The following is a 20,762-nucleotide window of genomic DNA, read 5'->3' as shown; positions in this document are numbered from 1 at the left end:
TCTGGTTCATCCTTGGGAGCAATTTAATCTGTACAAACACCATGAGACCACGCAGCAGTGGTCTGTCTCCTAGAGATGAACGTAATTTTGTGAGAATCATTACCAGAACAACAGCAAAGGACCTTGTGAAGATGCTGGAGGAAACGGGTCCAAAAGTATCTATATCCACATTAATTGAAAGGCTGCTCAGCAAGGAAGAACCCACTGCTCCAAAACCGCCATAAAAAAAAAACACTACAGTTTGCAACTGCACATGGGGACAAGGATGGGACATTCTCCAAAAAGGACTCTGGTCTGATGAAACAAAAATGGAACTGTTTGGAGGAAAAAGGGAGGGGGAGGCTTGCAAGCCGAAGAACACCATTCGAACCATGAAGCATGGTGGTGGCAACATGTTGTGGGGGTGCTTTGCTGCAGGAGGGACTGGTGCACTTCACAAAATAGATTGCATCATGAGGTAGGAAAATTGTGTGGATATATTGAAGCGACATCAGTCAGGAAGTTGTAGCTTGGTCGCAAATGGACAATAACCCCAAGCATACTTCCAAAGTTGTGGCAAAATGGCTTAAGGACAACAAAGTCAAGGTATTGGGAGTGGCCATCAAAGACCTGACCTCAATCCCATAGATTTGTGGGCAGAACTGAAAAAGGGTGTGCGAGCAAGGAGGCCTACAAACCTGACTCAGTAACACCAGCTCTGTCAGGAGGAATAACCCAAAATGTATCCAATTTATTGTGGGAAGCTTGTGGAAGGCTAGCTGAAACGTTTGAACCAAGTTACACTCAATTAGAATTACCTTAATTGTTTATGTAAACTTCTGACCCACTGGGAATGTGATGAAAAAGTAAATCACTCTACACTTATTCTGAAATTTCACATTCTTAAAATAAAGTGGTAATCCTAACTGACCTAAAACAGGGATTCTTACTAGGATTAAATGTCAGGAACTGTGAAAAACTTTAAATTTAAATGTATTTGGCTAAGGTATGTAGACTGTATATCAAATGGTTTCTCGAAACAGACATGCAGCCCATGGACAGTGTTTCTCATGTCTTAGCATCGCTCAAATACTTTGTAGAGGTCTGGTAGATTAGCAATCTGGAGTACGCTGCCATCCTCACTGAAGTGTTTAGGGGGACTGAAGAGGCTCCGGAAGGATTTAAACAGGAGATGCTCCACCTTCCAACGCCACGAGTTCAGCTCTGCATCCTGCAACACATTCACAACCATAGTCTGTTCAGTAAGTGCTAAATGGGACCAAAACTGAAAATACAAGAGCGTGTTCCTACGACATGGCAGTATATCTTCCATTTCAAAATGATTTGCTCCTGAATCCTTAGTTTCTACTAAATGTGACCTAGGTGTCATCAACTATCTGCTTATATCAGATTGACAAGTGCGAGACACACTACAACAACAAAAACACAAGGCTGTGTTCATTAGGCACGCAACTGAAAATGAAAATAGGCCAACTCCATGTAGTCCTTCCATTTCCTTCTGTTTGATGCCTAATGAAAACGACCCAGGGTGGCGCATCTGAATGACATACCTGCTCCTCCTCTCCCGGCTCCAGGACATACTGTTTCCTGATAGAGTAGAACTGGCTGCACTCCTTGCTGAAGTCTCTGAAGCAGTCCTTCTCATTGTCCCAGTTCACCTACACAACCCCTTCGATTAGTCCGTTTAGTATATAAGAACTTATTGATAAGACATGGTCATGGATAAGAATAGTTCACACCTCAGTAGCCAAACGTAGGATGAACATGGGCAGACCCTCCATAGGAGGGGTGTACTTGTCAAGCAGCAATGGCAAACCGGTGAGATTTCCTTCCTGCAAACAAGACACATTCTGATCTTAAGTTTTGTCCTGATTTCATGCATGACAATTACATTTAGGTAGCAAGTGCTAATGGTCCAACCAGGTATGATTTCAATGTTTTTGTCAGCACAGACAGGATACAGAGGGTCAGCAGACAGACCTGGTCGATCTCCATGGAGAAGTAGTCCTCCAGCATCTCAGATTTCTTCTTCAAGAAGTCGACTATGTATTGGGCCAGACCCTCCTTGGGCCCGTCCTCCTCCGACCAGCCGCTCTCCTCGGAGTCCAGAGCCAGCATGGCCAGGTCATAGAGTGGCGCAGGCTCCTGGAACAACACAACATCATCAAGCCAACTCGGAGCCAAATATCTGGGCCCGTATTCACAATGCGTCTAATCTAAGTTTAGGTCCTCCCTGTCCATCTTATCTGAAAGGCTAAATTGTTGAGACAATTAGTGAAAACAGGCCCAGAATCACAGCCTCTGGTAATGTGATAACAGGATTTTAGAAACAAATAAACTTATTTACATAAGTATTTAGACCCTTTAGACCCTTTATTTAGACCCTTTGATATGAGACTCAAAATTGAGCCATTGATCATTCTTGAGATGTTTCTAAAGCTTGATTGGAGTCCACCTGTGGTAAATTCAATTGATTGGAGATGATTTGAAAAGGCACACATCTGTCTAAGGTCACACAGTTGACAGTGCATGTCAGAGCAAAAAAACAAGCCATCAGGTCGAAGGAATTGTCCGTAGAGCTCAGAGATAGGATTATGTCAAAGCGCAGATCTGGGCAAGGGTACCCAAAAATGTCTGCAGCATTGAAGGTCCCCAAGAACACAGTGGCCTGCATCATTCTTAAATGGAAGAAGTTTGGAACCACCAAGACTCTTCCTAGAGTTTGCCTGGCCAAACTGAGCAATTGGGGGAAAGAGCCTTGGTCAGGGAGGTGACCAAGAACCCGATGGTCACTCTGACAGCTCCAGAGTTCCTCTATGGCGATGGGAGAACCTTCCAGAAGGACAACCATCTCTGCAGCACTCCACCAATCAGGCCTTTATGGTAGTGTCCAGACGGAAGCCACTCCTCAGGAAAAGGCATGACAGCCCGCTTGGAGTTTTCCCAATAGGTGCCTAAAGGACTCTCAGACCATGAGAAACAAGATTCTCTGGTCTGATGAAATCTTTGGCCTGAATGCCAAGCATCACTTTTGGAGGAAACTTGGCACCATCCCTACAATGGAGCATGGTGGTGGCAGCATCATGCTGTGGGGATGTTTTTTAGTGGCAGGGACTGGGAGACTAGCCAGGATCGACGGAAAGATGAACAGAGCAAAGTACAGAGAGATCCTTGATAACCTGCTCCAGAGCACTCAGGACCTCGGAACCTTCGCCCCAGTCTAACAGGAAAACACAGGAATGGCTTTGGGACAAGTCTCAATGTCCTTGAGTGGCCCAGCCAGAGCCTGGACTAACATCTCTGGAGAGACCGGAAATAGCTGTGCAGCGACGCTCCCCATCCAACCTGACTGAGCTTGAGAGGATCTGCAGAGAAAAATTGTAGAAACTCCCCAAATATAGGTGTACCAAGCTTGTAGCGTCATACCCAAGAAGACTCGAGGCTGTAATCACTGCTTCAACAAAGTACTGAGTAAATGGTCTGAATTACTTATGTAAATTGGATATTTCAGTTCTTTATTTTTTTTAAATTGCAAAATGTTCTTAAAACCCGTTTTTGCTTTGTTATTACACGGTATTGTGTGTAGATGGATTAGGGTAAAAAGCTATTTAACGTAAAAAAATGTGGAAAAAGTCCAGGGGTCTGAATACTTTCCAAATGCATTGTACAAACTGCTCCCAACTTTAAAAATGTTAGGCACCAAATAGAATTTTAGGAGCACCAGAAATAGATATATTTTATATAGTTCAGGCTTACATTAGGCCTACATGAATCCTACCTTTGAAGCACATCTTATGAGAAGCAGACGCTTCTCCTTTCTTCATGGGCCAATCAAATTGGCCTAGACCTACTGTCAAGTTACCAGGTTGTTAGCAAGCTAGGTAACATGACTGCAAAACGTTGTTTGTTATAAAACATTTTTTTAAACATTTCCGGTTTTTAGGACGACAAGCGGGTGAGATCCAATCAAATTTCAATAGTCACATGCGCCGAATACGGATACAACATTTTACCTTGCAGCAGTAAAAAAATATATATATACAAGGGGGTACCGGTACAGAGTCAATGTGTGGGGGCACCGGTTAGTTGAGGTAGTATGTACATGTAGGCAGAGTTAATTAAAGTGACTATGCATAGATGACAAGAGAGTGGCAGTGGTGAGGAGGGGGGGGGGCAATGCAAATAGTCTGGGTGGCCATTTGACTAGATGTTCAGGAGTCTTATGGCTTGGGGGTAGAAGCTGTTTAGAAGCCTCTTGGACCTAGACTTGGCGCTCCGGTACCGCTTGCCGTGTGGTATCAGGGAGAACAGTCTATAACTAGGGTGGCTGGAGTCTTTGACAATTTTTAGGGCCTTCCTCTGACACCGCCTGGTATAGACTGGCGCATATAATAGAGTAACTGTTGTTTAAAAACAATTCACTGAATTTATAAAACAAAACTGACTAAAACATTTTATAAACAGGTGCCAGTTGGTTCTTTAGATAGGTATGGTCAAAAATGTTGGCAGTATCATATGAGACGGTACTACGGTATTCTAAAATGTTGGTACCATGATATTACCGTGGTACCGGTATACCGTGCTACACATTGATGTGTGTCATACTTACAGATAACCTCAAGATGCCAAAGTTACCGAAGTCGTAGATCAAAATTTGGTAGAATAGCTCCTGGCTAAAAAAAGAAGAGAAAAAGCAAAATATTTAACACCTTGAGCAACCGCACAGGAATACTTCTAATTTATATATTTATTTTGCAGCGAAGTATATTTTTTAAAGCTTCTACATGCAACTCTGCACAACAAATGTTTTTCTGAACCCTTCTACATTAATGTGGATGCTACTATGATTACAGATGCAGTATAATGGATGAGTAAAAAAGTTGAGGCATAAATATCATACCCCCCCCCCAAAATGTGAACCTCCCCTGTTATTGGTAATGGTGAGAGGTTAGCATGTCTTGGGGGGTATGACCTTTGTGCCTCTGTCACACAAGCTTGATGTAGTCATTGCGTGCTAGGAATATGGGACCAAATACTTTTGACTACTTTATTACAGGCCTTCAGAAAGTATTCATACCCCTCGACTTATTACACATTGTGTTGTTACAGCATGTATTCAAAATGGATGGTAGTTTTAATTTACTCACCCATCGAGACACAATATCCCATAATGACAAAGTGAACATATGTTTTTTTTTATATTTACAAATGTATTGAAAATGAAACACACAAATATTTAACTGACTTTGTAAAATCCCATTTGGTAATGATTTTTTTTTTTTTTAATTTATTTTATTTTACCAGGCAAGTCAGTTAAGAACAAATTCTTATTTTCAATGACGGCCTAGCAGTGGGTTAACTGCCTGTTCAGGGGCAGAACGACAGATTTGTACCTTGTCAGCTCGGGGGTTTGACCTTGCAACCTTCCGGTTACTAGTCCAATGCTCTAACCACTAGGCTACCCTGCCGCCCAGCTGCTCTTTCTGGGTAAGTCTTAAGAGAGATTTGTACAATATTTGCCCGTTATTATTTTCAAATTTCTTCAAGCTCTGTCAATTTGGTTGTTGATCATTGTTAGATAACCATCTTCAAGTCTTGCCATAGATTTTCAAGCAGATTTAAGGCAAAGACTAACTTGGCAACATTCACTATCTTCTTAGTAAACAACTCCAGTGTAGATTTGGCCTTATGTTTCGGGTTATTGTCCTGCTTAAAAGGTGAATTAATCTCCCAGTGTCTAGTGGAAAGCAGACTGAACTAAGTTTCCCTCTAGGAGTTTGCCTGTGCTGAGCTCCATTCCGTTTCTTTCTTTATCCTTACCATAACAAATGGGCTGAATGCTTATTGACTCAAGATATCTCAGCTTTTATTGTTTATTCCACTTTGACATTATGGGGTATTGTGTGGAGGCCACTGACACAAAATCTCAATGTAAAACATTTCAAATGCAGGCTGTTACACAACAAAATGTGGAAAGTCAAGGGGTGTGAATACTCTCTGAAGCCACTGTATGTGTGAATTCTTCCAAATACTTTATGACACCTTCAAGTGAGGGGACAAGATGCATAAAGTGCTTTCATATCCAAAAATGCTGCCCTGGTAAAAGCTAAATTATACATTTTAGCTTAACTGTCCAAATAAATAGGTAGGGGAGTGCATGTGGTTCTGACCTGAGTTTGGTGGTGTTGAGAAGGTACAGTTTGGTATGGTGCTGGATCAGAGTCCACTGGGGGTTGACACAGCCCACAAACGAGTGATTCTGAAGCATCTCTTGAAGACCTGAGGAAGACCAAACATACATTGGACAGGCTCTCAAACCAGATCTTCTAAGTGTTTTTGCCCATCCTTAGTTTACTACAATCTAATTTTTCTGTACTGAAGTAAGTACAGTATTGCAACAGCTGTGTGCGAAGTAGCTTTCTTCACCTGATGGTGTCAGCAAAGACACAATCACGAGTATAGTGGAATATCTACAGTATATAGTGGATTAGCTCGTTCAAATCGCATTTCCCCTTCCTCAGTTCTCCCCCTTTCACACACACTACTTCTAACCTATGGTAGTTAGAATTGAGACCACCGCAGACACTCCTTCCTGTACGTGTCCAGTATTTGATGATGGATGGAGTTGGGTATACCTTTGTGTGCGTGCTCAGTGATGTCATCTCTCAGCTCCTTCACACTGCTCAGCTTGATGGCTCGTCTCCTGGTTGTGGCTGCAGCAGTCAGGTTCTCCTGCTCCTCGTCCTCACCGGCACGGGGACGCTTCCTGGGCCGACCCAACAACACCCACACATTACTATTAAAACTGCTTTTACTAAACACACACCATATTCAGTTAAATACGTGCGAACACACACACACACACACACACACACACACACACACACACACACACACACACACACACACACACACACACACACACACACACACACACACACACATCTAACAAATACACGCGTGAGTACACACTCCATGCACCACCAAATATACAGACATTCTAAGCACCACTAAATACACGGACACACTCCATAAACCACTATTCAAACAAGCACTCAGTGAATGTATCCCTGAAGCCCACTAAGAAGGCATGATCACCTGGGGAGATCAGCTGGGGTATTTCGGCTGGTTCCCTCCCCATCCTCTGTGGCACCTGGCGCCTGTTCCTCCAGGATCTCTGCGTTGTCCATCTCTTCCATGTCATTGGTGGTCACAGGTTCCCCCCTGCTCTGCCCATTAGGGTTGGCGGTGGGAGTAGGGGCCAGCTTGGACGCCGGCTGGAGAAAGGAGTCCAGCTTTTGGGCTCTACTGTCGGTCCTGACCATCTGATGTGCGTAGACCCGCTCACTGTCCCCCGTGGAGTTGGAGGAAGACTTCCCCTCGCTGGTGGAGACAGACAGCCCAGGCAGCAATGTCTACAAAGAATTAGGTCAAACGGATAACCTTTTATTTTTCACCTCAATTCCAAGAATGCAGCTTCTCTTTTTTACTACTACTGATTCTACACACCAACTAATCCACTAAAGAAAAGAGAATTCCATACACCCAGTTTAGCTTATTGGCACATACTGTATGTTGTGTTAAATACCTAGTAGTATAATATCCTGTTAAAAACAATACAAATGAGAAGACATTCAGCATGGAGGACTGCGGAGCTAACAGCACCTGTGTGAAGTACGTGCGTGAGGAGTTGGAGCCCAGGAGTTTGCTCTCTATCTGTTTTTGAACGCTCTCGATGATACAGTCTTCGTGGAGGAAGTGCACCTCGTGTTTGGTAGGGTGGACATTCACGTCGATGTTATGAGGGGCAATCTCCAGGCTTAAGCAATAGAACAAAGAACAGTAAACACAACCAGAAATCATTTGCTATCCAGTTAAGTGACAGTAACCGGAGTTACCTGAGATATAGAAATGGGTGAGAGTTCTTGGGAAGGTATGCAGCATAAACGGTCTCAATGGCTTTTTTTAAGGCACTCGATTCAACCAGACGATCTGAGGAGAAAAACAAGACTATTAGTAAAAAAATTCACAGGAATATCGTATTCAAATAACTAGTTATTTTAACATAGCGCTCCTGTGGCACATACGATTGATGAAGAGGATGAGGATGCACTTCTTCACTGAGTAGTTGGCATTGGAGATGTGGCCCTTCAGCTTATAGGCAAGCTTCTGATCCTCACAGCCCACTTCAATCAGCTCCCTACGGAGAAAAAAAACGTGCAACACACTGCTCACTCTTCATACCACAGACTCAATGGCAAAACTGGTATCGATGACATCAATGTAGCCAGATTTCAACCCGTTCTGGTTGTAATTAAGTTATTTCAACCAGCTTCGCCCACTGGGGAAGGTCAAGATCACTGGGCACAAGAAAAACCAGCAGAAGTCCAATTAACTTAACTATGCAGAACGTATCAGATTATAGCTCAAAGCATTCACTAACAGATCAAGATAGAACTCTGTCTGGCTGCAGATACAATTCAAAATGGATGGCATAACCTTTATTCACTCAACAAGGAACTGACATTCCAACATGAGAGAGTAATCTTGGAGGGGTATTTTTCCCCCCCCCGTACCTGCTGACTGTATTGCCGAACACCACACGGATATTATCCAGTATGGAGGCGTTGGGTAGGGTCCTGACGTCAGCCATGGTCTCACCTTGCTGAGAAAAAAATATTTTAAAAAGACAGAATATTTGTGACAAACAACCGAAGTCTAATCCCTTCAGGGACAATGACCTCCGGTGAAAACATCAAGGGTAGGAAACGTGAAGGAAATCAAAATCTCACCTTTTTGACAGCAAAGCTTTTCCCAGAGTTGTGTATAGCATACCTGTCAAAACAAAAAGATCAAAAAAGATAGTTTGCATGAGTCAACAACACATTGCCAGCACACAAAATAAATCAAAATATTTGTGACGCTTGAGGCCACACACACACCTGCTCACCACCTCCACAATCCTGGAGTACTCCTCACTGGGGCTCTTCAGTGCTTTCCTCCTGGTGGACACGTTATAAAACAGATCCTCCGCCTGTGGATGTTCAGAGATACTTGAAGTCGTCGTCTCTTTTCGCACATTATAGTCGACATACCTTTGCAGTTGTAAGTGGCCATTTAATGAACTCACAGTGATCTGTGTCCCCTGGTTTCCAGCGCAGGGTTTGGGTTGGGTCTTTAGTTTCCCATCGCAGTAGGTGGCTCTGGGGAGGGTGAGGGCAGCACTTACAGACTGAGGATTCAAACGCGTTACTGGGCAATTCGACAAAAGGACTGATGGCCTCGTCAATCAAAGTGTAATTAAATAACAGGCTACCTGTAAGCACACTTGGCGTCAGCCGTTTTGGTTGTTATGGTCACATGGGCAACATGGCTTATACTGGCAAGTGCCTGAAACACACACACAACACACACACACACACACACACACACACACACACACACACGTCACATGGATAGTCCAGAAACACTAGAATTGAACATCTAGCTTTGCCCACATAAAGAATTAACCTACACCAAAATACATCCCCATTACAACGTAACCTTGACAAATGTGGAAGGTTGAATTACTCAAAACGATCAAACAAATCGGAAATGCTTCACCTCTCCTCGGAAACCATAGGTCGAGATGGCGTTGAGGTCCTCAAAAGTCTGGAGCTTGCTTGTTGTAAACCGTTCACATACTATCTCCATATCTTCTTTCTTCAAAAGAGAAAGTAAAACAGTCGAAAGGAAAGTGAGAAGTGAACCAAAATATGGACTTGGTGGAAGTTGTTTATTTTGCTTACATGACTCACTCTCACACACACACACACACACACACACACACACACACACACACACACACACACCTTACCCTGATGCCAGTGCCATTGTCTTGTATCTGGATAAGTTTCAGACCCCCCTCCTTCACAGTCACCTGTATGTTGGTGGACTTGGCATCTAAACTGTAACATTACAGTGAATGCAAATGTCATATGGTGAACCAAACTGATATCTTCTCACAAACCAAATTGCAAAGACTTGGTACAGCAACTATGTAAACAATCAGCTGTCATGCGAATAGCAACTGCTGCACAGCTACAGTTAGCTATGGATATAACTCCAATGTGACATTGGAGTTATTGCCAAAGCTAGCTATGCTACAGATTCAGTCACCAGATGCTGGGGGGGGGGGGGTCCAGTGCAGCAAAGTCAGGCACGCAGCTTCAACAGTACAGAAAAAGACGTGGTAGGGACCAGCAGCTTCATGCAGGACTTCCTCACGCACCTCAGCAGCCTGTATTTGACACTGTAGAGAACCTCTGTGACAGTGGCTGAGGTCCACAGCTGCCTGACCACCACCCAGGTAGTGTTGAACAAACACACGAGCAGGTGTGTGTGTGTGTGTGTGTTGGTGGGTGGTATGAATATTTTTTTATTCATAATTCATACAAAATGTTGTTACTCATACATTCACGTCTAAAACTTTGTTACACTGTTGTATTCTCTGACATACAGACCTGGACCCAAACTGAAGACTTGTCTGGCCAACACAGACACCTATGAGGGTGTCAGTCTGACACCCAGAGATGACAGCACCCTGGTTCGTGTGACATCATCCCATGTCCAAACTCATTGACCGGCTGTGCTAAAGCATGGGCAAGATATTTGGGGATTTTAGCTCTGGGATCCACAAAACTGGTGGAACTGCAAACTTGGCCTGATGCAGAAAACTCTGAAGTTTAGCATTTACAATAACACTCCTGATCTTACTAACAATCCACACTTGTTAAAAGCATTTAACTAAATATTATTTTCCTTATTGTATGTGTATCTTCAGATTTTGGAGATTCAGAGGTTGATGATCTAACAAGGCAATTTCAGTCTGTGATGTGGATCTGATCCCAGACCAGTGGACCATCCTGAAAGCTAGGCCCTACCAGGATCCAAAGAGCAGCGTGAAGAAGACATCCTGGCCCGAGGTCCACAGGACGTTCAAACAACTGTGCCCTGACCTTCTTCAGCTGGTAGAGATCAGCTCAAGCCAGCGTCTGGCCCAGAAGGCCAAACTTTATGGAGCGGAGAGGAGCAAGGAAGACTGAGGACAAGGAGGAGGATAAGTCTGAACAAGACTGAAGAGGCCTGGCCTAATTTCAATCAAGCATGTGTGTGCGTGTGAGAGCGTGCGAGAGAGAGATAGATAGAGATGTAATGGTTAGTAGTTCCGTGAGTTCTTGAGACTAGAGGTCGACCGATTAATCAGAATGGCCGATTAATTAGGGCCGATTTCAAGTTCTCTTAACAATCGGAAATGGCATTTTTGGGCGCAGATTTATTTTATTTTATACCTTTATTTAAATAGGCAAGTCAGTTAAGAACACATTCTTATTTTCAATGACGGCCTAGGAACAGTGGGTTAACTGCCTTGTTCAGGTTCAGATCAACATATTTTCACCCTATCCGCTCGGGGGATCCAATCTTGCAACCTTACAGTTAACTAGTCCAACGCTCTAACCACCTGCCTCTTATTGCACTCCACGAGGAGCCTGCCTGATACGCAAATGAAGTAGAAGCAAAGGTAAGTTGCTAGCTAGATTATAAAACATATCTTATAAAAAACAATAATTCATAAATCACTAGTTATAACTACACATGGTTGATGATATTACTAGTTTATCTAGCGTGTCCTGCGTTGCATATAATCGATGCAATGCTGGGGGATGATTTAACAAAAGAGCATTTGCGAAAAAAAGCACAATCGTTGGACGACTGTTTACATTTACGTCATTTAGCAGACGCTCTTATCCAGAGCGACTTAGTTGCCGTAGGCGCCGTTGTTGCCGTTGCTGTCTGGTGAGGACCTGCCTTACAACAGGCCTACAAGCCTTCAGTCCAGCCTGTGTTCCTGGTGTAACTCGGGCAGTTGTTGTTGCCATCCAGTACCTGTCCCACAGGTGTGATGTTCGGATGTACCGATCCTGTGCAGGTGTTGTTACGCGTAGTCTGCCACTGCGAGGACAATCAGCTGTCAGTCATGTAGCGCTGTAGCGCTGACAGCGCTCCCTGTAGCGCTGTCTTAGGCGTCTCATAGTACTACGGACATTGCAATTTATTGCCCTGGCCACATCTGCAGTCCTCATGCCTCCTTGCAGCATGCCTAAGGCACGTTCACGCAGATGAGCAGGGACCCTGGGCATCTTTCTTTTGGTGTTTTTTTTTTCAGTAGAAAAAGGCTTCTTTAGTGTCCTAAGTTTTCATAACTGTGACCTTAATTGCCTACCGTCTGTAAGCTGTTAGTGTCTTAAAAAAAATTCCACAGGTGCATGTTCATTAATTGTTCATGGTTCAATGAACCATGAACAAGCATGGGAAACAGTGTTAAAACCCTTTACAATGAAGATCGGTGGTAATTTGGATTTTTACGAATTATCTTTGAGACAGGGTCCTGAAAAAGGGTTGTTTCTTTTTTTGCTGAGTTTATGTATACACGTGTTTAATTTAACCTTTATTTAACAAGGCAAGTCAGCTATGAACAAATTCTAATTTTACAATGACGGCCTAACCCGGACGATGCTGGGTCAATTGTGCACCACCCTATGTGACTCCCGATCACGGCCAGTTGTGATACAGCCAGGGATCGAACCAGGGTCTTTAGTGACACCTCTAGCACTGAGATGCAGTACCTTAGACCGCTGCGCCACTCGGGATGCCCTTTTCTTTGCGCTCTTAACTTATTCCCCCCCTAGATAATTTCCAGCAATTCTACACATTATCTTTAAAACTTTTTAAATGTTTCGCTCAGCCTCATGGCAAAATGTGTACCGTTAGGAAAGGATAGGAGAAAAGACAGCTAGCAGAGCAAAGGATGGGAGGAAAGGGATCAAGGAAAGGAAGCTGTCTATTCTTTATTTAATCTGTATTTAACTAGACAAGTCAGTCAAGAACAAATTCTTAATTATGTAGGGGGCACCAGTACCGAGTCAATGTGCGGGGGTACAGGTTAGTAGAGGTAATATGTACATGTAGGTAGAGGTAAAGTGATTATGCATAGATAAACAGAGAGTAGCAGCAGTATAAAAACAATTGGGGGGGGGGGGTCAATGTAAATAGTCTGGGGGGGCCATTAGATTAATTGTTCAGCAGTCTTATAGCTTGGGGTTAGAAGCTGTTAAGGAGCCTTTGGGACCTAGACTTGACGCACCGGTACCCCTTGCTGTGCGTTAGCAGAGAGAGCAGTCTAGGACTTGGGTGACTGGAGTTTGTTTGGGCCATCTGGCACCGCCTATTATATAGGTACTGGGCTGTACACACTACCCTCTGTAGCGCCTTACGGTCAGATGCCAAGCAGTTTCCATACCAGGCGGTGATGCAACCGGTCAGGATGCTCTCAATGGTGCTGCTGTAGAACTGAGCATCTTTTCTGTCTCCTGAGGGGGAAAAGGCATTGTCAGGCCCTCTTCTCCACTTTGTTGTTGGGCTTGGACCATGATAGTTTATTGGTCATGCAAACACCAATGAATTTGAAACTCAACCCACACCACGACAGCCCCGTCGATGTGAATGGGGGCGTGTTCGTCCCTCCTTTTCCTGTAGTCCACAATCATCTCCTTTATCGTGCTCACCCGAGGGGCCCCTTGCGTCATCTGTGGATCTGTTGCGGCAATATGGGAATTGGAGTGGGTCTAGGATTTCCGGGATGATGGTGTTGGTGTGAGCCATGACCAGCCTTTCAAAGCAACTCATGGCTACCGACGTGAGTGATACAGGGCAGTAGTAATTTCGGTAGGTTACCTTCGCTTTCTTGGGCACAGGGACTATGGTGGTCTGTTGAAAGATATAGGTATTCAGACACTTTACTCAGTACTTTGTTGAAGCACCTTTGGAAGCAATTACAGTCTCAAGTCTTCTTGGGTATGATGCTACAAGCTTGGCACATGTGAATTTGGGGAGTTTCTCTCATTCCTCTCTGCAGATCCTCCCAAGCTCTGTCAAGTTAGATGGGGAACAGCTTCCGTCTGGCCACCATAAAAGGCCTGATTGGTGGAGTGCTGCAAGGAACTCTGGAGCTCTGTCAGAGTGAACATCGGGATCTTGGTCACCTCCTTGACCAAAGCCCTTCTCCCCCGATTTCTCAGTTCGGCCAGGCAGCCACCTCTAGGAAGAGTCTTGATGGTTCCAAACTTCTTCCATTTAAGAATGATGGCCACTATGTTCTTGGGGACCTTCAATGCTGCAGAAATGTTTTGGAACCCTTACCCAGATCTCTGCCTCTGCCTGTCTTGGAGCTCTACAGACAATTCCTTCGACCTCATGGCTTGGTTTTTACATAGACAGGTGTGTGACTTTTCAAATCATGTCCAATCAATTGAATTTACCACAGGTGGACTCCAAACAAGTTATAGAATCAAGAATGATCAATGTCGCAGCAGTCTAAGAAACTGCATCTCAGTGCTGGAGGCATCACTACAGACACCCTGGTTTAAATCCAGGCTGTATCACAGCCAGCCGTGATTGGAAGTCCCATGACGGCCTACATTGTAAATAAGAATTTGTTCTTAACTGACTTGCCTAGTTAAAATATAAATATATATTGTGTGTAGATTGAATGCACTGTATGTAAGGAATAATCAACAAGAGGCTATGCGTTCTATGTAAAATAAGGAATACCATGGAAGGTGTGTTCCACAATGCGTTAGCGGAGTAGAACTAATCTTCCACGGACTTGAACTAATCTTCCATTGACTAACGCATAGCCTCTCGTTGATTATCTCTTACACATACCACAGCTATAGCCACGAGTTGATTATCCCATTTATGCCATGGCTAGAATTTAATACATTTGCCGCTATACATTTTCTCAACATCCACTGAAGTAGCTAGCAAGTTTACTAGATCGCAACAGTAGTTGCCTTGGTTACCAAACAAACAGACTTGCTAGTTTATCTAAACAAACCATCAGTCCTAGCTTGCTATTATGAAAATCTAATTCAATAATGGCAATAATGTTTTCAATTCGACTTTTACTGTCAAAAGCAGTTCAAACACAGAACATGTAAGAACTAAATATAGTAAAGGAATTCTACAGTGCATTAGAAGGAAATGAAAACACGGAGTTCTAAATTGAGCAGCTGCTGAAAAATGAGCTCCTGTATATATTGAGATTTAAATGGTTTTTTAGAGTGAAGTACATCAAAAAAATCAAGAGAAAACTGCAAGACTCAATAGAAGACAAAACAAGGAACAAACCAAAAAGACAGGCTTTTGAAAAATTAACTATTTTTCATAAAATTGTACAGTTATCTTAGCTAGCTGAATTGCTAGCAGAATTGTTTACTTGATGCTAAGCAGTTGCTATGGACTCTCCTGGAAGAAGCTAGCTAGCTTACAAAGAATAACAACAAAAAATATCTAGTTAACAGAAGAAAGGAAGACAAAATAAGGACAAAAGAAGGACAGAAGAAAAAGGAAAAGAAAGAGGACAACATAGTGAAACAGTCAGCACTTCTATTGCAACTTGTATTTCGTCGTCCTAACGTAGTCTACACTGCTATCTGCCCAGCAGCTAGCCAGCTAGCATACGTCCACCGTCTACCGAATAGCAGCACTGTAGAAACTATTACACTCAACTGAACGACTTGATTAGTGTAGTGTTAGCTAGCTACATAGTTGTCTTTGCTGTCTTCGTATCCAAGATAATTGTGTAGTTTAGAGCGTGTAGTCTTAGAGTGATTATCTTAATTTACTGAGGTTAGCTAGCCAGCTATTTGTCGTCCTTAACGTAGGAGACACTGCTAGCTAGCCAACAGCTAGCCAACGTCTACTGAATAGAACTTCCGCACTCAACAACCCGGTCGCATTCCGCTTCGCTCCACAGGTAGTATCACATTTTTCATTTCATTTCATTACAGCACAACGGTTTGATTTGTTTGATCGTAGCTAGCTACATAGCTAGCTACATAGCCGTCTGTGTATCAAAGATAATTGTTATCGTTCTTTTAACGCAACGTAACGTAATCAACACTGCTAGCTAGCCAGCTAGCCCCCGAATAGCAGCACTCTAGAAACTATTACACTCAACGGAACAACTTGATTAGTGTAGTGTCAACAACGCAGCCACTGCCAGCTAGCCTACAAAGTCAACAACGCAGCCACTGCCAGCTAGCCTACTTCAGCAGTACTGTATCATTTTAATAATTTTAGTCAATAAGATTCTTGCTATGTAAGCTTAACTTTCTGAACATTTGAGACGTGTAGTCCACTTGTCATTCCAATCTCCTTGCATTAGCGTAGCCTCTTCTGTAGCCTGTCAACTATGTGTCTGTCTATCCCTGTTCTCTCCTCTCTGCACAGACCATACAAACGCTCCACACCGCGTGGCCGCTGCCACCCTAATCTGGTGGTCCCAGCACGCACGACCCACGTGGAGTTCCAGGTCTCCGGTAGCCTCTGGAACTGCCGATCTGCAGCCAACAAGGCAGAGTTCATCTCAGCCTATGCCTCCCTCCAGTCCCTCGACTTCTTGGCACTGACAGAAACATGGATCACCACAGATAACACTGCTACTCCTACTGCTCTCTCTTCGTCCGCCCACGTGTTCTCGCACACCCCGAGAGCTTCTGGTCAGCGGGGTGGTGGCACCGGGATCCTGATCTCTCCCAAGTGGTCATTCTCTCTTTCTCCCCTTACCCATCTGTCTATCGCCTCCTTTGAATTTCATGCTGTCACAGTTACCAGCCCTTTCAAGCTTAACATCCTTATCATTTATCGCCCTCCAAGTCCCCTCGGAGAGTTCATCAATGAGCTTGATGCCTTGATAAGCTCCTTTCCTGAGGACGGCTCACCTCTCACAGTTCTGGGCGACTTTAACCTCCCCACGTCTACCTTTGACTCATTCCTCTCTGCCTCCTTCTTTCCACTCCTCTCCTCTTTTGACCTCACCCTCTCACCTTCCCCCCCTACTCACAAGGCAGGCAATACGCTCGACCTCATCTTTACTAGATGCTGTTTTTCCTCTAACCTCATTGCAACTCCCCTCCAAGTCTCCGACCACTACCTTGTATCCTTTTCCCTCTCGCTCTCATCCAACACTTCCCACACTGCCCCTACTCGGATGGTATCGCGCCGTCCCAACCTTCGCTCTCTCTCCCCCGCTACTCTCTCCTCTTCCATCCTATCATCTCTTCCCTCTGCTCAAACCTTCTCCAACCTATCTCCTGATTCTGCCTCCTCAACCCTCCTCTCCTCCCTTTCTGCATCCTTTGACTCTCTATGTCCCCTATCTTCCAGGCCGGCTCGGTCCTCCCCTCCCGCTCCGTGGCTTGACGACTCATTGCGAGCTCACAGAACAGGGCTCCGGGCAGCCGAGCGGAAATGGAGGAAAACTCGCCTCCCTGCGGACCTGGCATCCTTTCACTCCCTCCTCTCTACATTTTCCTCCTCGGTCTCTGCTGCTAAAGCCACTTTCTACCACTCTAAATTCCAAGCATCTGCCTCTAACCCTAGGAAGCTCTTTGCCACCTTCTCCTCCCTCCTGAATCCTCCTCCCCCTCCCCCCCATCCTCCCTCTCTGCAGATGACTTCGTCAACCATTTTGAAAAGAAGGTCGACGACATCCGATCCTCGTTTGCTAAGTCAAACGACACCGCTGGTTCTGCTCACAGTGCCCTACCCTGTGCTCTGACCTCTTTCTCCCCTCTCTCTCCAGATGAAATCTCGCGTCTTGTGACGGCCGGCCGCCCAACAACCTGCCCGCTTGACCCTATCCCCTCCTCTCTTCTCCAGACCATTTCCGGAGACCTTCTCCCTTACCTCACCTCGCTCATCAACTTATCCCTGACCGCTGGCTACGTCCCTTCCGTCTTCAAGAGAGCGAGAGTTGCACCCCTTCTGAAAAAACCTACACTCGATCCCTCCGATGTCAACAACTACAGACCAGTATCCCTTCTTTCTTTTCTCTCCAAAACTCTTGAACGTGCCGTCCTTGGTCAGCTCTCCCGCTATCTCTCTCAGAATGACCATCTTGATCCAAATCAGTCAGGTTTCAAGACTAGTCATTCAACTGAGACTGCTCCTCTGTATCACGGAGGCGCTCCGCACCGCTAAAGCTAACTCTCTCTCCTCTGCTCTCATCCTTCTAGACCTATCGGCTGCCTTCGATACTGTGAACCATCAGATCCTCCTCTCCACCCTCTCCGAGTTGGGCATCTCCGGCGTGGCCCACGCTTGGATTGCGTCCTACCTGACAGGTCGCTCCTACCAGGTGGCGTGGCGAGAATCTGTCTCCTCACCATGCGCTCTCACCACTGGTGTCCCCCAGGGCTCTGTTCTAGGCCCTCTCCTATTCTCGCTATACACCAAGTCACTTGGCTCTGTCATAACCTCACATGGTCTCTCCTATCATTGCTATGCAGACGACACACAATTAATCTTCTCCTTTCCCCCTTCTGATGACCAGGTGGCGAATCGCATCTCTGCATGTCTGGCAGACATATCAGTGTGGATGACGGATCACCACCTCAAGCTGAACTTCGGCAAGACGGAGCTGCTCTTCCTCCCGGGGAAGGACTGCCCGTTCCATGATCTCGCCATCACGGTTGACAACTCCATTGTGTCCTCCTCCCAGAGAGCTAAGAACCTTGTCCAGGATCACGCCAACACCCTGTCGTTCTCAACTAACATCAAGGCGGTGGCCTGTTCCTGTAGGTTCATGCTCTACAACATCCGCAGAGTACGACCCTGCCTCACACAGGAAGCGGAGCAGGTCCTAATCCAGGCACTTGTCATCTCCCGTCTGGATTACTGCAACTCGCTGTTGGCTGGGCTCCCTGCCTGTGCCATTAAACCCCTACAACTCATCCAGAACGCCGCAGCCCGTCTAGTGTTCAACCTTCCCAAGTTCTCTCACGTCACCCCGCTCCTCCGCTCTCTCCACTGGCTTCCAGTTGAAGCTCGCATCCGCTACAAGACCATGGTGCTTGCCTACGGAGCTGTGAGGGGAACGGCACCTCAGTACCTCCAGGCTCTGATCAGGCCCTACACCCAAATAAGGGCACTGCGTTCATCCACCTCTGGCCTGCTCGCCTCCCTACCACTGAGGAAGTACAGTTCCCGCTCAGCCCAGTCAAAACTGTTCGCTGCTCTGGCTCCCCAATGGTGGAACAAACTCCCTCACGACGCCAGGACAGCGGAGTCAATCACCACCTTCCGGAGACACCTGAAACCCCACCTCTTTAAGGAATACCTAGGATAGGATAAAGTAATCCTTCTCACCCCCCCCCCCCCTTAAAATATGTAGATGCACTATTGTAAAGTGGCTGTTCCACTGGATGTCATAAGGTGAATGCACCAATTTGTAAGTCGCTCTGGATAAGAGCGTCTGCTAAATGACTTAAATGTAAATGTAATGTAAATGAAATAATGTGTGCTCTAAAATAACCTTCAAACCAATCCAAAACAAGTATTCAACAATGACGTGGCAAAAGAGACATAAACTGGGTGGTTCAAGCCCTGAATGCTGATTGGCTGACAGCCGGTGTTTATCAGACCCTATATCACAGGTATGACAAAACATACATTTTTACTGCTCTAATTACATTGGTAACCAGTTTATAATAGCAATAAGGCACCTCTAGGGTTTGTGGTATAAGGCCAATATACCACTCCGCGTTGCGTTGTACTTAAGAACAGTTCTTAGCTGTGGTATATTGGCAATATACCCCCCTTATTGCTTAAATATACCACGTATGAGGCAAAATACTTGTTCACTGTTCTAATTACATTGGTAACCTGTTTATAATAGCAATACTGTACCTCTGGGGTTTGTGGTATATGGCAAATATACCACGGCTAAGGGCTACCTCCAGGCACTCCGCCGTGGATAAGAACCGCCTTTAGCCGTGGTATATTGGTCATATACCACACCCCCTGATTGATTGTAAATGCGAAAAGGGAACTACGAACGATAGGAGGAAAGAATCATAATTTGCTTTTGATAATGACTCATTTTAAAAGTTGCATTCTGTATTTGCACAACTGACACACACACTGATAGAACTCTATCTCCATAGAGCTAGCCAGCTAACTCGTTAAATAACGTTAGCACCATCAGACACAATTATAAACTCTTAGCTTGAACGCTAGCTAGCTACTTTTGTTAGCAATACGGCTAACAATTAGCACTCATCCTAGTTAGCTAGTTAACTTACCAGTTTTCAAGCAATTCTTTGATAGCATTTGCAGGACGTTGGATAACTTCTCCAGCAGCAATCCGATTAACAACGGTCTCATCGAGTCTCCGAATCACCCCGGACATACTGTTAGCTTTGATTCAGATTGTGAATATTATCAGAAGTAACACAAATAGCTGCTTAAATGGGACACCCTTACTTAATAAGGGTAGCTATCTTAACATCCTACCACCATCACAACATGTTAAAAGCGCGGGGGAGAGTGAGGGGTTCGATTAATCTCGCCAGTGCGCCCGTTGAGCCGTGTTTTGCACCGGCTGAAAGTTGATTGCATTCGATTTGGAACCGGGCTGCCTCCCGGACGTGAGCCAGGTAACCCGCTTTGTCCGAGGCCGAGGTCGCCTCAAAACAAAAGTGAAGTAATTATTAAGCAATAATTAAGTAATTCGTAGGATTCTGTTTTCCCATGCAACAGTGACATCTGCCTTCACAATAAAAACTAGTTGGAAAAAGCACACATTTATTTTATGGAAAAGAGATGTGTATGTTTCTGGACGATGCACCAATACTGCCTTGTTGACAAAATAACGGAGT

At 44.9% G+C, this 20,762-nt stretch overlaps 1 protein-coding gene across 1 annotated transcript; it reads right to left on the bottom strand.

Moving 5' to 3' along the window:
* Window positions 1-632: 632 nt before the first annotated feature.
* mlh1 (mutL homolog 1, colon cancer, nonpolyposis type 2 (E. coli)) lies at window positions 633-20,609 on the bottom strand. Its single transcript, XM_046359050.1, has 19 exons — window positions 20,187-20,609; window positions 9,857-9,947; window positions 9,604-9,702; window positions 9,317-9,390; window positions 9,131-9,203; window positions 8,943-9,034; window positions 8,793-8,835; window positions 8,577-8,665; window positions 8,088-8,200; window positions 7,899-7,992; window positions 7,666-7,819; window positions 7,099-7,415; window positions 6,636-6,766; window positions 6,171-6,279; window positions 4,610-4,673; window positions 1,981-2,145; window positions 1,740-1,832; window positions 1,551-1,658; window positions 633-1,210 (listed from the first exon to the last, which is right to left on the bottom strand). The coding sequence occupies exons 1-19, from the start codon at window positions 20,291-20,293 to the stop codon at window positions 1,055-1,057; spliced, it is 2,172 nt and encodes a 723-aa protein (XP_046215006.1). The 5' UTR covers window positions 20,294-20,609; the 3' UTR covers window positions 633-1,054.
* Between the last annotated feature and the right edge of the window lie 153 nt (window positions 20,610-20,762).

Source organism: Oncorhynchus gorbuscha, linkage group LG08, assembly GCF_021184085.1.
Source record: "Oncorhynchus gorbuscha isolate QuinsamMale2020 ecotype Even-year linkage group LG08, OgorEven_v1.0, whole genome shotgun sequence".
NCBI lineage: Eukaryota > Metazoa > Chordata > Actinopteri > Salmoniformes > Salmonidae > Oncorhynchus > Oncorhynchus gorbuscha.
Note: the sequence above shows the minus strand (reverse complement) of the source record. Positions and strands in the feature narration are given on the sequence as shown.